General features: G+C 44.3%; 1 protein-coding gene across 1 annotated transcript in view; it reads left to right on the forward strand.

Moving 5' to 3' along the window:
* LOC126263089 (trypsin-like) overlaps positions 1 to 7,884 on the forward strand; it is a 59,055-nt gene extending 51,171 nt beyond the window's left edge. The window contains exon 6 of the mRNA XM_049960454.1: positions 7,801 to 7,884. Within this exon, the coding sequence (XP_049816411.1) occupies positions 7,801 to 7,884 (84 nt within the window). The remainder of the gene's footprint in view (positions 1 to 7,800) is intronic.
* Positions 7,885 to 15,439: the final 7,555 nt, after the last annotated feature.

Below are 15,439 nucleotides of genomic sequence, written 5' to 3' on the forward strand. Positions count from 1 at the left end.
CATATACCCCTGCAATCGTTGTTTGGAGGAATATTATGAAACTGATGTACTGGATTGGAATTGACAAGGATGAATAGGTCTTAGGCAAGCATATGGAATTAATTGTGTTGAAGGCCTGCTGCCCTAATAAGTAGTGGGTAAGGAAGAGGAATTCATGATAAAACTTAGTTTTCGAACAGCTTGTATCTTTTTCGCCAATAATTACACATCCCAGTTCAATTTTAACCATATTTCGAATTCAGTACAGTCCGTTCTACTGTCTTATGGGGACTGTTAAATAAAGATATTTCATTTCAACAGGAAAAAAGGAGGTGGAATGGAAGTTGTAACAGGGACGCCAGTAAGTTTCGCATTTGCTCTTGAGAAACAAAGATAATGATTACTCTGTTAAATATTTCCCGCGGTAACTAAATAACCTATGGTGTCGAAATGGGAGGTAGTAGCTGAGCCTTGCGCTTCCAACGGTTTTTAAACCAAGCAGAAAAAATACCAGTTACATTCGAAGCAACAAATGGTTGTGACTCCTTACCCGTAATTGTCTGTTGTGTCCACGTGTTAAGTAGGGTTAGCGGGAGCGACTAACTTATTTGGCACCAAATGCATGGTCACCCGGCGATTCGGATGAGAAGTCTGTATTTGACATTGTACCAATTTTACATGAGCTGATTGGATTGATAACCTGCCCTTCTTCTCTGGAGTTAAAAATCAATCCAAGAGGAATCAAACAATTGTTCTCGCTCTCGCAACACACCGAGCGAAGGAAAGACAAATCCGCACGTCCACAAGCACTGTCCTATGCCAGAACGGTAACTGACTCTCATTCCTATGAATTTATTCCTGTGGGAAATCACTGGAGTAAAAACCTGAGTAGAAACTTGAGCGGGACTGGGTGGTAGGATCGCGGCTGCTTGGCAATAGAGATGGGGCCCCTCCACGCCCGCACCAACGTGGTGACCAAACCAAAATTTCTACTGTCACCTCCGTCAACATGTTAGTTATCTAGTAAGTGGATCACAGGCTTCTGGGCTGTGATGTTATCCGTGCGTCTGGGCAAGACTACGCATTAACACGGTCCATCAGGTGATAGATAGTGGACGAAACGCGAGTGAGGGTAGCGATTTGAAGAGCAGAGGGAAAAAAGTGCCAAGGCTCGTGCCTTGGGACAAAAACCTCTGCGACAGTGGGATGGGTAGTAAGAGCAGTAGTGGCTTACTAGCTGCGATAGTTCATGCAAGGTTGGATTTGTTAGTATGGGTATCATGCATCATTACCGTGGCAAGCGATGGCGATGTATCCCAGTTGCTGCAGCCGCTACATTCCTGGAACAATCAAGATCGTTATATAGTAGTGGGAGATCGTCCATAGATCGTCTCACTGTGTGGGGGATGTGTGGAGCTTGTCTGCATGCAGTGTACGGTACGGCTTCCCTGCGTGGTGCCAGTTATTCGGCAGTGTATTCCAGCTGGATATCCAGTAATGGCGTCTGATTAACAGGGGCTCACCTGTACCGTTGTGTCTGCGTGTGCTTGGCCATAGGCTGCCTGGCAGTTGGTACAACAAACAACAACGACATTCGAGTGAGTGCGACAAAACGCTGTAATGCAGGCATCAAGGCTGACGCGCTGTCATATGAGCTGAAGGTGTTGTCGTAAGGTGTAAGTTCATTATCTGATTAAAAAAGTAAACATTTAATTCTGACCAATAGTTCCTCATCTCAAATTACTAGGTTTATGATATTGATCACTAAGTTAATTATTTGCATTTTTCTGCTACTTGTCCCATGTTTCACTTAATATATTGCATATTTCTGGAAAGTTTCCTCATCATCAGACCATTATGCTTAGAAATATATTTTCCTTAAAGATTAAATGTCATAATCTAAATAAACGTAGAATACTGCTTTGTTGACAATTCTGATGGTGTATTGGCTATTGGGGTATTTGTAGAGGGGGGGGGGGGGGTGTAGGGAGGACACAATGGGTGGACGGAAATCCATGTTCAGCAGTCAGTCTAGCTGTCGAAAGTATTTCACGAAAACAATTCTACAAAAATAGAAAATACGTGACTTGCAACTATCTAACAACAAATAGCTAGTCGACAGTTCGTTCACTGATATAATATGGGCGTTTGTTCCAACTATACGGAAGTGCAGAATATGTAAATCGACTTTTATGTACAACTTGTACAAACCTTAGAACACTGTAACAGCTACAGGTTTACTCGAGAATAGCGCTATAGCCGAAACAATTATGTAATAAGGAAGAGGCACTACTAATTAAACTATTTGCAGCTTGGCTGGAGTCATTCATTACAAAAGTCATGTTGTGACGTATTTTACGCTGCGACTCCGGTCGAAAAGGAAACAGTGCCACATCTTAAACCTATTGCTTTAGAACAGCATTAAGGCTACTAAAGAATTTTCAGTTTTTCGATTCAGCTACCTCATTTATAATATTATCTCCATGCTTTTTTGTCTGTGAATGAATATTTCCATTCCTTCCACGACATCATTTCCTTTACATTTTCCGATTTTGTGCAAAATTTCGAAGTTGTCTTCGATTTTCGATAGGTAACGACTGACTTAGCCATCATGGTCACGGCTAAATGATCATAAAGGTTTAATGTCCTGTCTGTAATGCGACAGATAATCTCTGGCATAGGTGTGTCCCACTGTGGTTCGCTGACCAACTTGGATAAATGACTGGATGATCAGTCATTCCAAGAAATCGTACTACTCTTGAGAACTGAGAAAAACATTCCGCATGACAAAGTGTGGCCAAGAGGTCATGGTTAGGATTAAGACATTGGAAACCAATCCTAAATGTGAGAGGACAAAAAAGTTTGAATACACTGATCAGCAAAACCATTACGACCACGTCCCACCGTGACGTTGCATGCAGCCTGGTGGCGTTGCGGTCACGTGACGCGATAAAAAAAAGGTATGTAAATGGAGCAGACGAGGACGGGGGAAAGGGGGGGGGGTACCCTAGCGAAAATATGGGCTGTAAATCCATTGAGACAAGTGACTTTAACAAAGGGCTGTTTATTATCACTCAGAGCCAGTGAACGAGTGTCTCGAAAGCGGTGAAGCCAGTCGAATATTCGCGTGATACCGTCATGTGCATCTACGGAAAGAGCTGGAAGGACAGTGAAACTATCACCAGGCGGTAAGTGGTTGGACATCCTCGACTCTCCACAGAAAGTGGGTTTCGGAGGCTTCTCTGCTCTGTAAAGTAGGGTAGACGATTACCTGTGGCATCTCTGCCGAAAGAGCACAATGCTGGTGCACGCACAAGTGTTTCGGAGCACACCATTCATCGTACGTTGTTGAACACGGAGCTATGCAGCAGAGCACCCCTACATCTTCACATGTTGACCCAACGATTGCAGTGGGCACGGTACCTTCGGGATTCGACCGTCGTTCAGTGAAAACGTGTCAAAAATGGTTCAAATGGCTCTGAGCACTATAGGACTCAACTGCTGTGGTTATCAGTCCCCTAGAACTTAGAACTACTTAAACCTAACTAACCTAAGGACATCACACACATCCATGCCCGAGGCAGGATTCGAACCTGCGACCGTAGCAGTCGCACGGCTCCGGACTGCGCGCCTAGAACCGCGAGACCACCGCGGCCGGCAAAACGTGTCAGCTCTTGGGGTTCTAACAATACCACCACTTGCAAAGTAGGTTAGAAATCAGATTAATAATGTTGCTCACGCAGCATATGTTCGCTTTATGGGGCAACAACAAAGTTATTGACTGTGGATGGTATCGTCAGAATGGAAATAATGAAGTCACAGTAAAAAAGTCATTAATTTTGGCACTTACCTTGAATGGATTCCCACGTAGATTTCGTCGAAGTTGTTATGGCCCATCTTGTTGATTCTAGGGTGATTCCACTTTGACTGCTAGAAGGTCCAGATCTGTATTTTAGCAATATTTGAAGACCTAACAAATGCGTTTTTCGGGAAATTCTTAATGATCAAACAATCTCAGATCAGAACAATGGTATGGTAGAAATAATTTTTGACTTGGTGTTCACGATCCACATTTTTATTAAACTTCTTGTAAATTCATATATACTTCTTCTTAATTGTCACACCATCAAGAAAACAGTTTTGTATCAATCTTCATATATTTAATTTCCACTTTAACCAAACACAAGACTTGACTGTTCTTTTACAAAGCGAAAAAACAACTTAACTTCTGCAAAGTCAAACATACTGCTCTGTGCGCATTCGCGCCAAACGGTTACAAGTAAGTCAAAGATTATGACAGTCTCACAGAAATGAATACACACAAGGACCATATCACTGTAATATATCGATACATCGGGGTACCTATACATTAATAAAACCAAATGTGAATATTGCCACAAAAATATGTCTTACTTCCCAGAAAAGTAGTACGATATTACTGGTCTCGAGAACTGGGGTTGGAGTGCCGTAACGGTCACGTAAATAAACAACCATTACAGGGTGAACCACATTTTGCTACATTTCGTCGATGGTCGTCTCCACAAACGCTGTCATCGAGGTAAAGAAAGGCGGCTCGAAACGCGCAGCGCGCCACGGACGCCGGCTGATGGGAGCTGTGTTACGGTATGGGAGACATTCTCCTCCGCTTGAATGGGACCTCTGGTAGTAATCGAAGACAGCTGGGAACCACCTGCGTCCCTTTCAGCAGTATAATCGTCCGTGTCCAGGTGCCAGAACCGTGCTACAGTGGTTTGAGGAGCGTTATAGTGGACTCACGTTGATGTCTCGGCGACGAAATTCGCCTTATGTGAATCCTATGGAACCCATGTGGGTCGCTCGCTATAGGGAGCCATCACTGCGTACTCAAATCAGCGGCTCGTTATTTATGCAAATTATACGACCTGTGCGCAGACGCATAATGCCACATACGTCCATATACCTACCAACAAGCTGTCGACTCCCTGACACGCAGAACCAGTGATGTATTTCGTTCCAAAGACGGACAAACAAGCTATTAAGCAAATGGTCTTAATGTTTTTGCCCATCAATGTATTTAGACTAAGGGAGGTGATGTACAGCTTTCGACAAGCTGACTATGTCTCGCTGTCTTGTGTTGTAACCTCAAAAGCTCTTCACATTGTCTCATGGAGCAGGGGCATCTGATATGATTGAGGAGAAACCAATCGGAGTGGGGCTTTAAACGTGACAACTTAGGCTAATTACCGGCAACTTGTTTGCTTTCACGTTCACAACCACGCGTGATAGCAGAAAATCATTTAGTGGTTCTCTGCAAATGGGCTCTCATTAAACTTTGACAAAACACAGTATATTCAGTTCCACACAGTAAATGGAATGACTATATTAATAAATATAGACTTCGATCAGAAATCGGTAGCTAAGGTAGAATATTCAAAATTTCTAGGTGTATGCATTGATGAGGGGTTGAACTGGAAAAAACACACTGAGGATCTGCTGAAACGTTTGAGTTCAGCTACTTATGCTATTAGGGTCATTGAAAATTTTGGCGATATACATCTGAGTAAACTATTTTACCACGCATATTTTCATTCTCTGATTTCGTATTGCATCATATTCTGGGGTAACTCATCATTGAGTAAAAGAGTGTTCATTGCACAAAAGCGTGTAATCAGAATAATTGCTGGAGCTGATCCAAGATCATCTTGCAGACGCTTATTTAAAGAGCTAGAGATCTTCACTGTAGCCTCACAATATATACACACCTGGAAATTGAAATAAGAACACAGTGAATTCATTGTCCCAGGAAGGGGAAACTTTATTGACACATTCCTGGGGTCAGATACATCACATGATCACACTGACAGAACCACAGGCACATAGACACAGGCAACAGAGCATGCACAATGTCGGCACTAGTACAGTGTATATCCACCTTTCGCAGCAATGCAGGCTGCTATTCTCCCATGGAGACGATCGTAGAGATGCTGGATGTAGTCCTGTGGAACGGCTTGCCATGCCATTTCCACCTGGCGCCTCAGTTGGACCAGCGTTCGTGCTGGACGTGCAGACCGCGTGAGACGACGCTTCATCCAGTCCCAAACATGCTCAATGGGGGACAGATCCGGAGATCTTGCTGGCCAGGGTAGTTGACTTACACCTTCTAGAGCACGTTGGGTGGCACGGGATACATGCGGACGTGCATTGTCCTGTTGGAACAGCAAGTTCCCTTGCCGGTCTAGGAATGGTAGAACGATGGGTTCGATGACGGTTTGGATGTACCGTGCACTATTCAGTGTCCCCTCGACGATCACCAGTGGTGTACGGCCAGTGTAGGAGATCGCTCCCCAGACCATGATGCGGGGTGTTGGCCCTGTGTGCCTCGGTCGTATGCAGTCCTGATTGTGGCGCTCACCTGCACGGCGCCAAACACGCATACGACCATCATTGGCACCAAGGCAGAAGCGACTCTCATCGCTGAAGACGACACGTCTCCATTCTTCCCTCCATTCACGCCTGTCGCGACACCACTGGAGGCGGGCTGCACGATGTTGGGGCGTGAGCGGAAGACGGCCTAACGGTGTGCGGGACCGTAGCCCAGCTTCATGGAGACGGTTGCGAATGGTCCTCACCGATACCCCAGGAGCAACAGTGTCCCTAATTTGCTGGGAAGTGGCGGTGCGGTCCTCTACGGCACTGCGTAAGATCCTACGGTCTTGGCGTGCATCCGTGCGTCGCTGCGGTCCGGTCCCAGGTCGACGGGCACGTGCACCTTCCGCCGACCACTGGCGACAACATCGATGTACTGTGGAGACCTCACGCCCCACGTGTTGAGCAATTCGGCGGTACGTCCACCCGGCCTCCCGCATGCCCACTATACGCCCTCGCTCAAAGTCCGTCAACTGCACATACGGTTCACGTCCACGCTGTCGCGGCATGCTACCAGTGTTAAAGACTGCGATGGAGCTCCGTATGCCACGCAAACTGGCTGACACTGACGGCGGCGGTGCACAAATGCTGCGCAGCTAGCGCCATTCGACGGCCAACACCGCGGTTCCTGGTGTGTCCGCTGTGCCGTGCGTGTGATCATTGCTTGTACAGCCCTCTCGCAGTGTCCGGAGCAAGTATGGTGGGTCTGACACACCGGTGTCAATGTGTTCTTTTTTCCATTTCCAGGAGTGTATATTCATTTACGAAATTTGTTATTAACAATCCGAACGAATTCAGAAGTAATAGCAGTGTACATGGTTACAACACTAGGAGAAAGGATGATCTTCACTACTCAAGGTTAAATCTAACTTTGGCTCAGAAGGGGGTAAATTATGCTGCCACAAAAGTCTTTGGTCACTTACCTAATACCATCAAAAGTCTCACAGATACCCATATAGCATTTGAAAGGAAATTAAAAGAATTTCTTAATGGCAACTCCTTCTACGCATTAGATGAATTTTTGGATATAGTAAGTGAGTAATTTCCCAACCTCAAAAAAAAAAAAAAAAAAAAAAAAATTAAAAATATTGAGTATCATGTAATATTTTGTCTAATGTAATATCTTGTATAGACACCTTTTATTAACCTGCCACGTTCCACATCATTATGAAGTGTCGTATTCATGATCTATGCAACAAGTACTAATCTAATCTAATCTGAACACATGTCGCATTTCGCAAGTACTCTAGACTACAGCCCGTTCGCCGCAGAGAGATTTGACTTCCTTTGTTAAGAAGGTAAACCATTGAAAATGAGCTAAGCCTTTCTAGCTCGAAGAAAGCGATATTTGAAAACGTATTTTCCTGATCATAAATGTCACCAATGAAACCTAATGTCCTTGAATGGCTTCCGCAGGGTGATTCCGGCGGTCCAGTGCTGCACGGGGGCGTGCTGCAGGGTCTGACGTCATGGGGGTACGAGTGCGCCACGCCGCCCTAGCCCGGCATCTACACACGGGTCGCCAGCTACGTCGACTGGATCCATCGCCACACCAGCACCTCGTCGGCGCCCAGCTGGCGCCATTAAATCTGTATCACTGTGTTGTCCCAACTCCATCAGATTTGTAGTGCTACCATGCTGTGCTGGTAACTAAAGCTCCTGCTCAGTAGATAATAAAAATGGTAAAGAACAAATTTTTTATTGAGTTGGTATCATTCCAGTGCCCTAGTTTTAGTTTTAGTTATGTCATGTTCAGTAGACCATCTTCCCGATTATTTTATAGATATGATGTGGAACAAGTCATATTACAAGATATATATGTATTTAGTGCTAATATTAATATTAGACCCGCCAGGATAGCCGAGAACGCTAACGCGCTTCTTCCTGGACTCGGGTAGGCGCGCCGGCCCCGGATCGAATCCGCCCGGCGGGTTAACGACGACGGCCGGTGTGCCGGCCAGCCTGGATGTGGTTTTTAGGCGGTTTTCCACATCCTACTTGGTGAATACCGGCCTGGTCGTCACGTCCCACCTCAGTTCCACGACTCGCAGACATTTGAAACACACACTATTTCACGATTTACACTAGATGCAGACTGGGGTACACTAATTCCATCCCAGGGGGTATGGGATGGCGGCAGGAAGGGCATCTGGCCACCCCAAACAATTAACAATGTCAATTCCGTACTTCACCCTGCCGACCCTGCGCACAATGCAGGATAAAAGCAGTAGCAAAAGAAGAAAGAAGAAAGTGCTAATATTAATATTACTGAAATTTTTAGTTCTACACATGCAACTACATTTAGAGGTAAAATTTTTTTATACCAATTCTGAAATAGAAACTCGTCCATGGAGTAGAAGGAGTCGTCCAATATAAATGATTTTCAGCTAGATTTAAAACTTGATCTGCTACCTGCCAGATACTTTATGTTGTTGGACAAATGATCAAAGATTGCTGTTGCTCAATAATGTACTCCTTTTTGAGCAACTGACACCTTCAATAACAGATAGGAAAGGTCATTTTTACCTCTAGTGTTGTACGTATGAACATCACTGTTCTTAGCGAATTGAGATGGATTATTTGTAACGAATTGCATTACCGAATATATGTACTCTGATGGTGCAGTTAAAATACCTAACTCCTTGAAACGGTGCCTACATGACGTCCTTTGGTGAACACCACTAATTATTCTCACTGCTCTCTTTTGTGCAATCAATACTTTATGTCTAAGTGGTGAGTTATCCCAGAAAACTATTCCATACGACATTATTGAATGAAAAATGCAAAGTACGTTAGGAGGCCGATCTGTTTATTACCAAGACTAGCGATTATATGAAGAGCGAAAGAAGCTGAACTTAGTTGTTTGAGAAGCTCAGTAATATGCTTCTTCCAGTTTAAGTTGTCATCAATGTGAACACCCAAATATTGGGAGAAATGTACCCTGTTAACTGACCCCTGTTTATATGCTACATCAATTGTTTGTGTGGCTCTATTCGGTGTACTGAACTGGATATAGTGAGTTTTTTCAAAATTAAGGGAGAGTCCGTTCTCTGAAAACCACTTAATAATTCTTTGAAAGACATCCTTAACAATATCTTCATCTGCTTTTTCTGGATTGGGATTTATTATAACACTCGTGTCACCTGCAAAAAATACTAGTTCCGCTGAACGTTAAGTGGGAGGTCATTCACATGAACAAGGAACAGCAGTGGACCTAAAATTGAACCCTGTGGGACTCCCTTTGTGATAACTCCCCATTCACTAGAATTTACCACCCTCCTAACATTATTTGTGCTATTCAGCACAACTTTTTGCCTTCTGTTCATTAAGTGTGATTCAAACCAGCTGTGTGTCTAGCCTTCAATTCCATAAAACCTGAGTTTTTCTAAGAGTGTGACATGATCCACATAGTCAAATGCCTTGGAGAAATCACAAAAAATACCAACTCCCGATAATACACTCCTGGAAATGGAAAAAAGAACACATTGACACCGGTGTGTCAGACCCACCATACTTGCTCCGGACACTGCGAGAGGGCTGTACAAGCAATGATCATACGCACGGCACAGCGGACACACCAGGAACCGCGGTGTTGGCCGTCGAATGGCGCTAGCTGCGCAGCATTTGTGCACCGCCGCCGTCAGTGTCAGCCAGTTTGCCGTGGCATACGGAGCTCCATCGCAGTCTTTAACACTGGTAGCATGCCGCGACAGCGTGGACGTGAACCGTATGTGCAGTTGACGGACTTTGAGCGAGGGCGTATAGTGGGCATGCGGGAGACCGGGTGGACGTACCGCCGAATTGCTCAACACGTGGGGCGTGAGGTCTCCACAGTACATCGATGTTGTCGCCAGTGGTCGGCGGAAGGTGCACGTGCCCGTCGACCTGGGACCGGACCGCAGCGACGCACGGATGCACGCCAAGACCGTAGGATCCTACGCAGTGCCGTAGGGGACCGCACGGCCACTTCCCAGCAAATTAGGGACACTGTTGCTGCTGGGGTATCGGCGAGGACCATTCGCAACCGTCTCCATGAAGCTGGGCTACGGTCCCGCACACCGTTAGGCCGTCTTCCGCTCACGCCCCAACATCGTGCAGCCCGCCTCCAGTGGTGTCGCGACAGGCGTGAATGGAGGGACGAATGGAGACGTGTCGTCTTCAGCGATGAGAGTCGCTTCTGCCTTGGTGCCAATGATGGTCGTATGCGTGTTTGGCGCAGTGCAGGTGAGCGCCACAATCAGGACTGCATACGACCGAAGCACACAGGGCCAACACCCGGCATCATGGTGTGGGGAGCGATCTCCTACACTGGCCGTACACCACTGGTGATCGTCGAGGGGACACTGAGTAGTGCACGGTACATCCAAACCGTCATCGAACCCAACGTTCTACCATTCCTAGACCGGCAAGGGAACTTGCTGTTCCAACAGGACAATGCACGTCCGCATGTATCCCGTGCCACCCAACGTGCTCTAGAAGGTGTAAGTCAACTACCCTGGCCAGCAAGATCTCCGGATCTGTCCCCCATTGAGCATGTTTGGGACTGGATGAAGCGTCGTCTCACGCGGTCTGCACGTCCAGCACGAACGCTGGTCCAACTGAGGCGCCAGGTGGAAATGGCATGGCAAGCCGTTCCACAGGACTACATCCAGCATCTCTACGATCGTCTCCATGGGAGAATAGCAGCCTGCATTGCTGCGAAAGGTGGATATACACTGTACTAGTGCCGACATTGTGCATGCTCTGTTGCCTGTGTCTATGTGCCTGTGGTTCTGTCAGTGTGATCATGTGATGTATCTGACCCCAGGAATGTGTCAATAAAGTTTCCCCTTCCTGGGACAATGAATTCACGGTGTTCTTATTTCAATTTCCAGGAGTGTATGTTATGTAGGGCTTCTGCTATTTGATGGGTAAATAGCATTCTCAGTCGAGTAAGCCTTCTGGTATCCGAACTGTGACATGCTGAGTAAATTATTTTCACTTAAAGGTGAGACTACTCTTGAATACGTAACTTTTGCGAATATTTTGGAAAATGAAGTCAGCAATGAGACTGGTCTATAATTATTTAAGTCACTCTTGTCCCCTTTCTTATGAAGAGGTTTGACAATTGCGTGTTTCAATCTGTCTGGAAAAATTCCCTGTGCCAGCGAAGCATGACATATTACATAAGAAAGATGTCCTGGACACTCTTATACGTAGGACTAAAAGCATATTCAACGAGAGCCGCCTCCATGCCAAAATAAATTATCTGACCTCCATGTCCAGAAAAATTGACTATCGGGTAGATGTCATCCAGTCGCTTTCTCTCTCTCCCCACGAAATGCAAACCAAAATCTAATCAATTAATGCAACAAGACCAGCACGCGACGTACCTCCTGTTGTTTAAGTGAAATCGGTCGAAACTGGAACAGACATGGGATTCTAAGCATATTTCGGTTGCCCTAAAAAATCGAAGATATACTGCACCCCACGAGGGACACTCAGGGCCTTAGGGACTCAGTTACGAAGGAGTCTGTGGAAGTTTTAATGTGTGTCAATAACATTTATAGAGACACAGGTTTGTTTATTTATTTGTTCGTGTTACGTTCATCCAATATACAAGAGAGTTGCATGGATATTGAAAGAATCATAATTATAGGTGAGTACAATACTTAGAGATGCTAATAAAGACAATTTGTAATATGTGTATAAGAACAAAATATGCTAATAATTACAAGCTTAGGTATCTCCATTAGTGAACAGAGTTGTAAAATAATCAAAATCGTAAATTACAATTATTCCTCATTACAAGTTACAAATTTGATTGAACTGAAATACATCACTAGCTTGAGCGAAAATTTACGTGTTATCGACGGTTATAGTGTTCAGTTACAAAGTGGTAATAGCAAATATTACAAGTATAATGTGTCATATCTAAGTTACAATGTGGAAATGTTTACATTAAAGAATTCACTGAGAGAGGTAAAACAGTTTTCCAGAAGATAACACTTTAATTTACTTTTAAACTGGGGCTGTACACTGGTAAGATGTTTCATGTCTGATGGGAATGCATTAAACACCTTTATACTTGAGTAGTGTAACCTCTTTTCTACAAGAGTCGAGTTTTTTCTGTCAACACGCAAGTCGTGCTCTGATCTTGTGTCGTAGTCATGAAAGACACTAATAGTTTTGTGCATCGGGAGATCCTTAATTAAAAATCACATAAGGCACAGGATGTATTGTGAGGTCATTGTTAATATTTTATGTATTATAAAAAGATTTCTGCATGAATGATTTCTGTTGACTCCGCTTAAAATTATGATTACTCCTTTCTAAGTGACAAATACTTTATTTTCCATTGGTTGATTACCTAAAATGTTATGCCACAGGATAACAATCCATGAAAATAGCAAAAATAAGCAGCCTTAATAGCGTCAGTATTAGCAGCTGCTGCTATAACACGTAGATCATAATTTTCTGAACCAAGTCCTTTTCTAAAGTCCAGAATATGGTAAGAGCAATTACGTTTATTGTCAATAGGAGGCCTAAAAATTATGAAAAACAAATTTTCCTTATATTATATTAATTACAACTTAGACTTACGTCCTCCTGAACATATACAGGGTGGCCCATTGATCGTGACTGGGCCAAATATCTCACGAAATAAGCGTCAAACGAAAAACTACTAAGAACGAAACTTGTCTGGCTTGAAGGGGGAAACCAGATGGCGCTATGGTTGGCTCGCTAGATGGCGCTGCCATAGGTCAAACGGATGTCAACTGCGTTTTTTAAAAAATAGGAACCCCAATTTTTTATTACATATTCGTGTAGTACGTAAAGAAATATGAATGTTTTAGTTGGACCATTTTTTTCGCTTTGTGATAGATGGCGCTGTAATAGTCACAAACATATGGCTCACAATTTTAGAAGAACAGTTGGTAACAGGTAGGTTCTTTAAATTAAAATACAGAACGTAGGTACGTTTGAACATTTTATTTCGGTTGTTCCAATGTAATACATGTACCTTTGTGAACTTATCATTTCTGAGAACGCATGCTGTTACAGCGTGATTACCTGTAAATACCACATTAATGCAATAAATGCTCAAAATTATGTCCGTCAACCTCAATGCATTTGTCACTACGTTTAACGACATTCCTTTCAACAGCGAGTAGTTCGCCCTCCGTAATGTTCGCACATGCATTGACATTGCGCTGACGCACTTTGTCAGGCGTTGTCGGTGGATCACGATGGCAAATATCCTTCAACTTTCCCCACGGAAAGAAATCCGGGGATGTCAGATCCGGCGAACGTGCGGGCCATGGTATGGTGCTTCGACGACCAATCCACCTGTCATGAAATATGCTATTCAATACCGCTTCAACCGCACGCGAGCTATGTGCCGGACATCCATCATATTGGAAATACATCGTCATTCTGTAATGCAGTGAAACGTCTTGTAGTAATATCGGTAGAACATTACGTAGGAAATCAGCATACATTGCACCAATTAGATTGCCATCGATAAAATGGGGCCGGCCGCGGTGGCCGAGGGGTTCTAGGCGCTTCAGTCCGGAGCCGCGCTGCTGCTACGGTTGCAGGTTCGAATCCTGCCTCGGGCATGGATGTGTGAGATGTCCTTAGGTTAGTTAGGTTTAAGTAGTTTTAAGTTCTAGGGGACTGATGACCTCAGATGTTTAGTCGCATAGTGATCAGAGCCATTTGATAAAATGGGGGCCAATTATCCTTCCTCCCATAATGCCGCACCATACATTAACCCGCCAAGGTCGCTGATGTTCCACATGTCTCAGCCATCGTGGATTTTCCATTGCCCAATAGTGCATATTATGCCGGATTACGTTACCGCTGTTGGTGAATGACGCTTCGTCGCTAAATAGAACGCTTGCAAAAAATCTGTCATCGTTCCGTAATTTCTCTTGTGATCAGTGGCAGAACTGTACACGACGTTCAAAGTCGTCGCCATGCAATTCCTGGTGCATAGAAACATGGTACGGGTGCAATCGATGTTGATATAGCCTTCTCAACACCGACGTTTTTGAGATTCCCGATTCTCGCCCAATTTGTCTGCTACTGATGTGCGGAATAGCCGCAACAGCAGCTAAAACACCTACTTGGGCATCATCATTTGTTGCAGGTCGTGGTTGACGTTTCACATGTGGCTGAACACTTCCTGTTTCCTTAAATAACGTAACTATCCGGCGAACGGTCCGGACACTTGGATGATGTCGTCCAGGATACCGAGCAGCATACATAGCACACTCCCGTTGGGCATTTTGATCACAATAGCGATACATCAACACGATATCGACGTTTTCCGCAATTGGTAAACGGTCCATTTTATCACGGGTAATGTATCACGAAGCAAATACTGTCTGCACTGGCGGAATATTACGTGATACCACGTACTTATACGTTTGCGACTATTACAGCGCCATTCGTTTGATGCTTATTTCGTGAGATATTTGGCCCGGTCATTCTCAATGGACCACCCTGTATAGTAAGCAATACGTGGAAGATTACGCAGCTTATTATTATTATTAATATTGTTATTACCTGTCATTCTCTTGGTAGAACAGACTATTCGAAGGATGAGCTATTGAAAAGTCGTGGAATTTTCAGCTAAAAAACAGACGATCACCTGGTGGGCCCAAGATATATACGTTTGATAGACAGAAATATGTCCCATATTATACATCAGGTTGGAAACAAAGAGGTTCCTAGTGACTTCACAGTTAGTATGAATGTGACGTCTGGTCGCACTGTCCATACTTGGGCTACTGATTTCTCCAGAAAAACTAATAATTGCTTCTCTCATAAAACGAACTAGACCAGGCTCTTTGAACAGTGTTAAGTCTCTCCTCTAATAAAATACAAATAAAACCTCAGGGTAGATTTCTTGGAGCTATATTTGATACACGAATCGGTTGGGATCCTCACATGAAAAAAAAGGTCGCAAGTCAGAGTGAAAAACCACTGATCCTTACGAGATCAGTGACAAACCTACGGCGAGGAGCTCAACCCAACATTCTGCTTACTTTATAACTTATAGCATATA

The sequence above is a fragment of the Schistocerca nitens genome, chromosome 1 (genome assembly GCF_023898315.1).
Source record: "Schistocerca nitens isolate TAMUIC-IGC-003100 chromosome 1, iqSchNite1.1, whole genome shotgun sequence".
Classification (NCBI taxonomy): Eukaryota; Metazoa; Arthropoda; class Insecta; order Orthoptera; family Acrididae; genus Schistocerca; species Schistocerca nitens.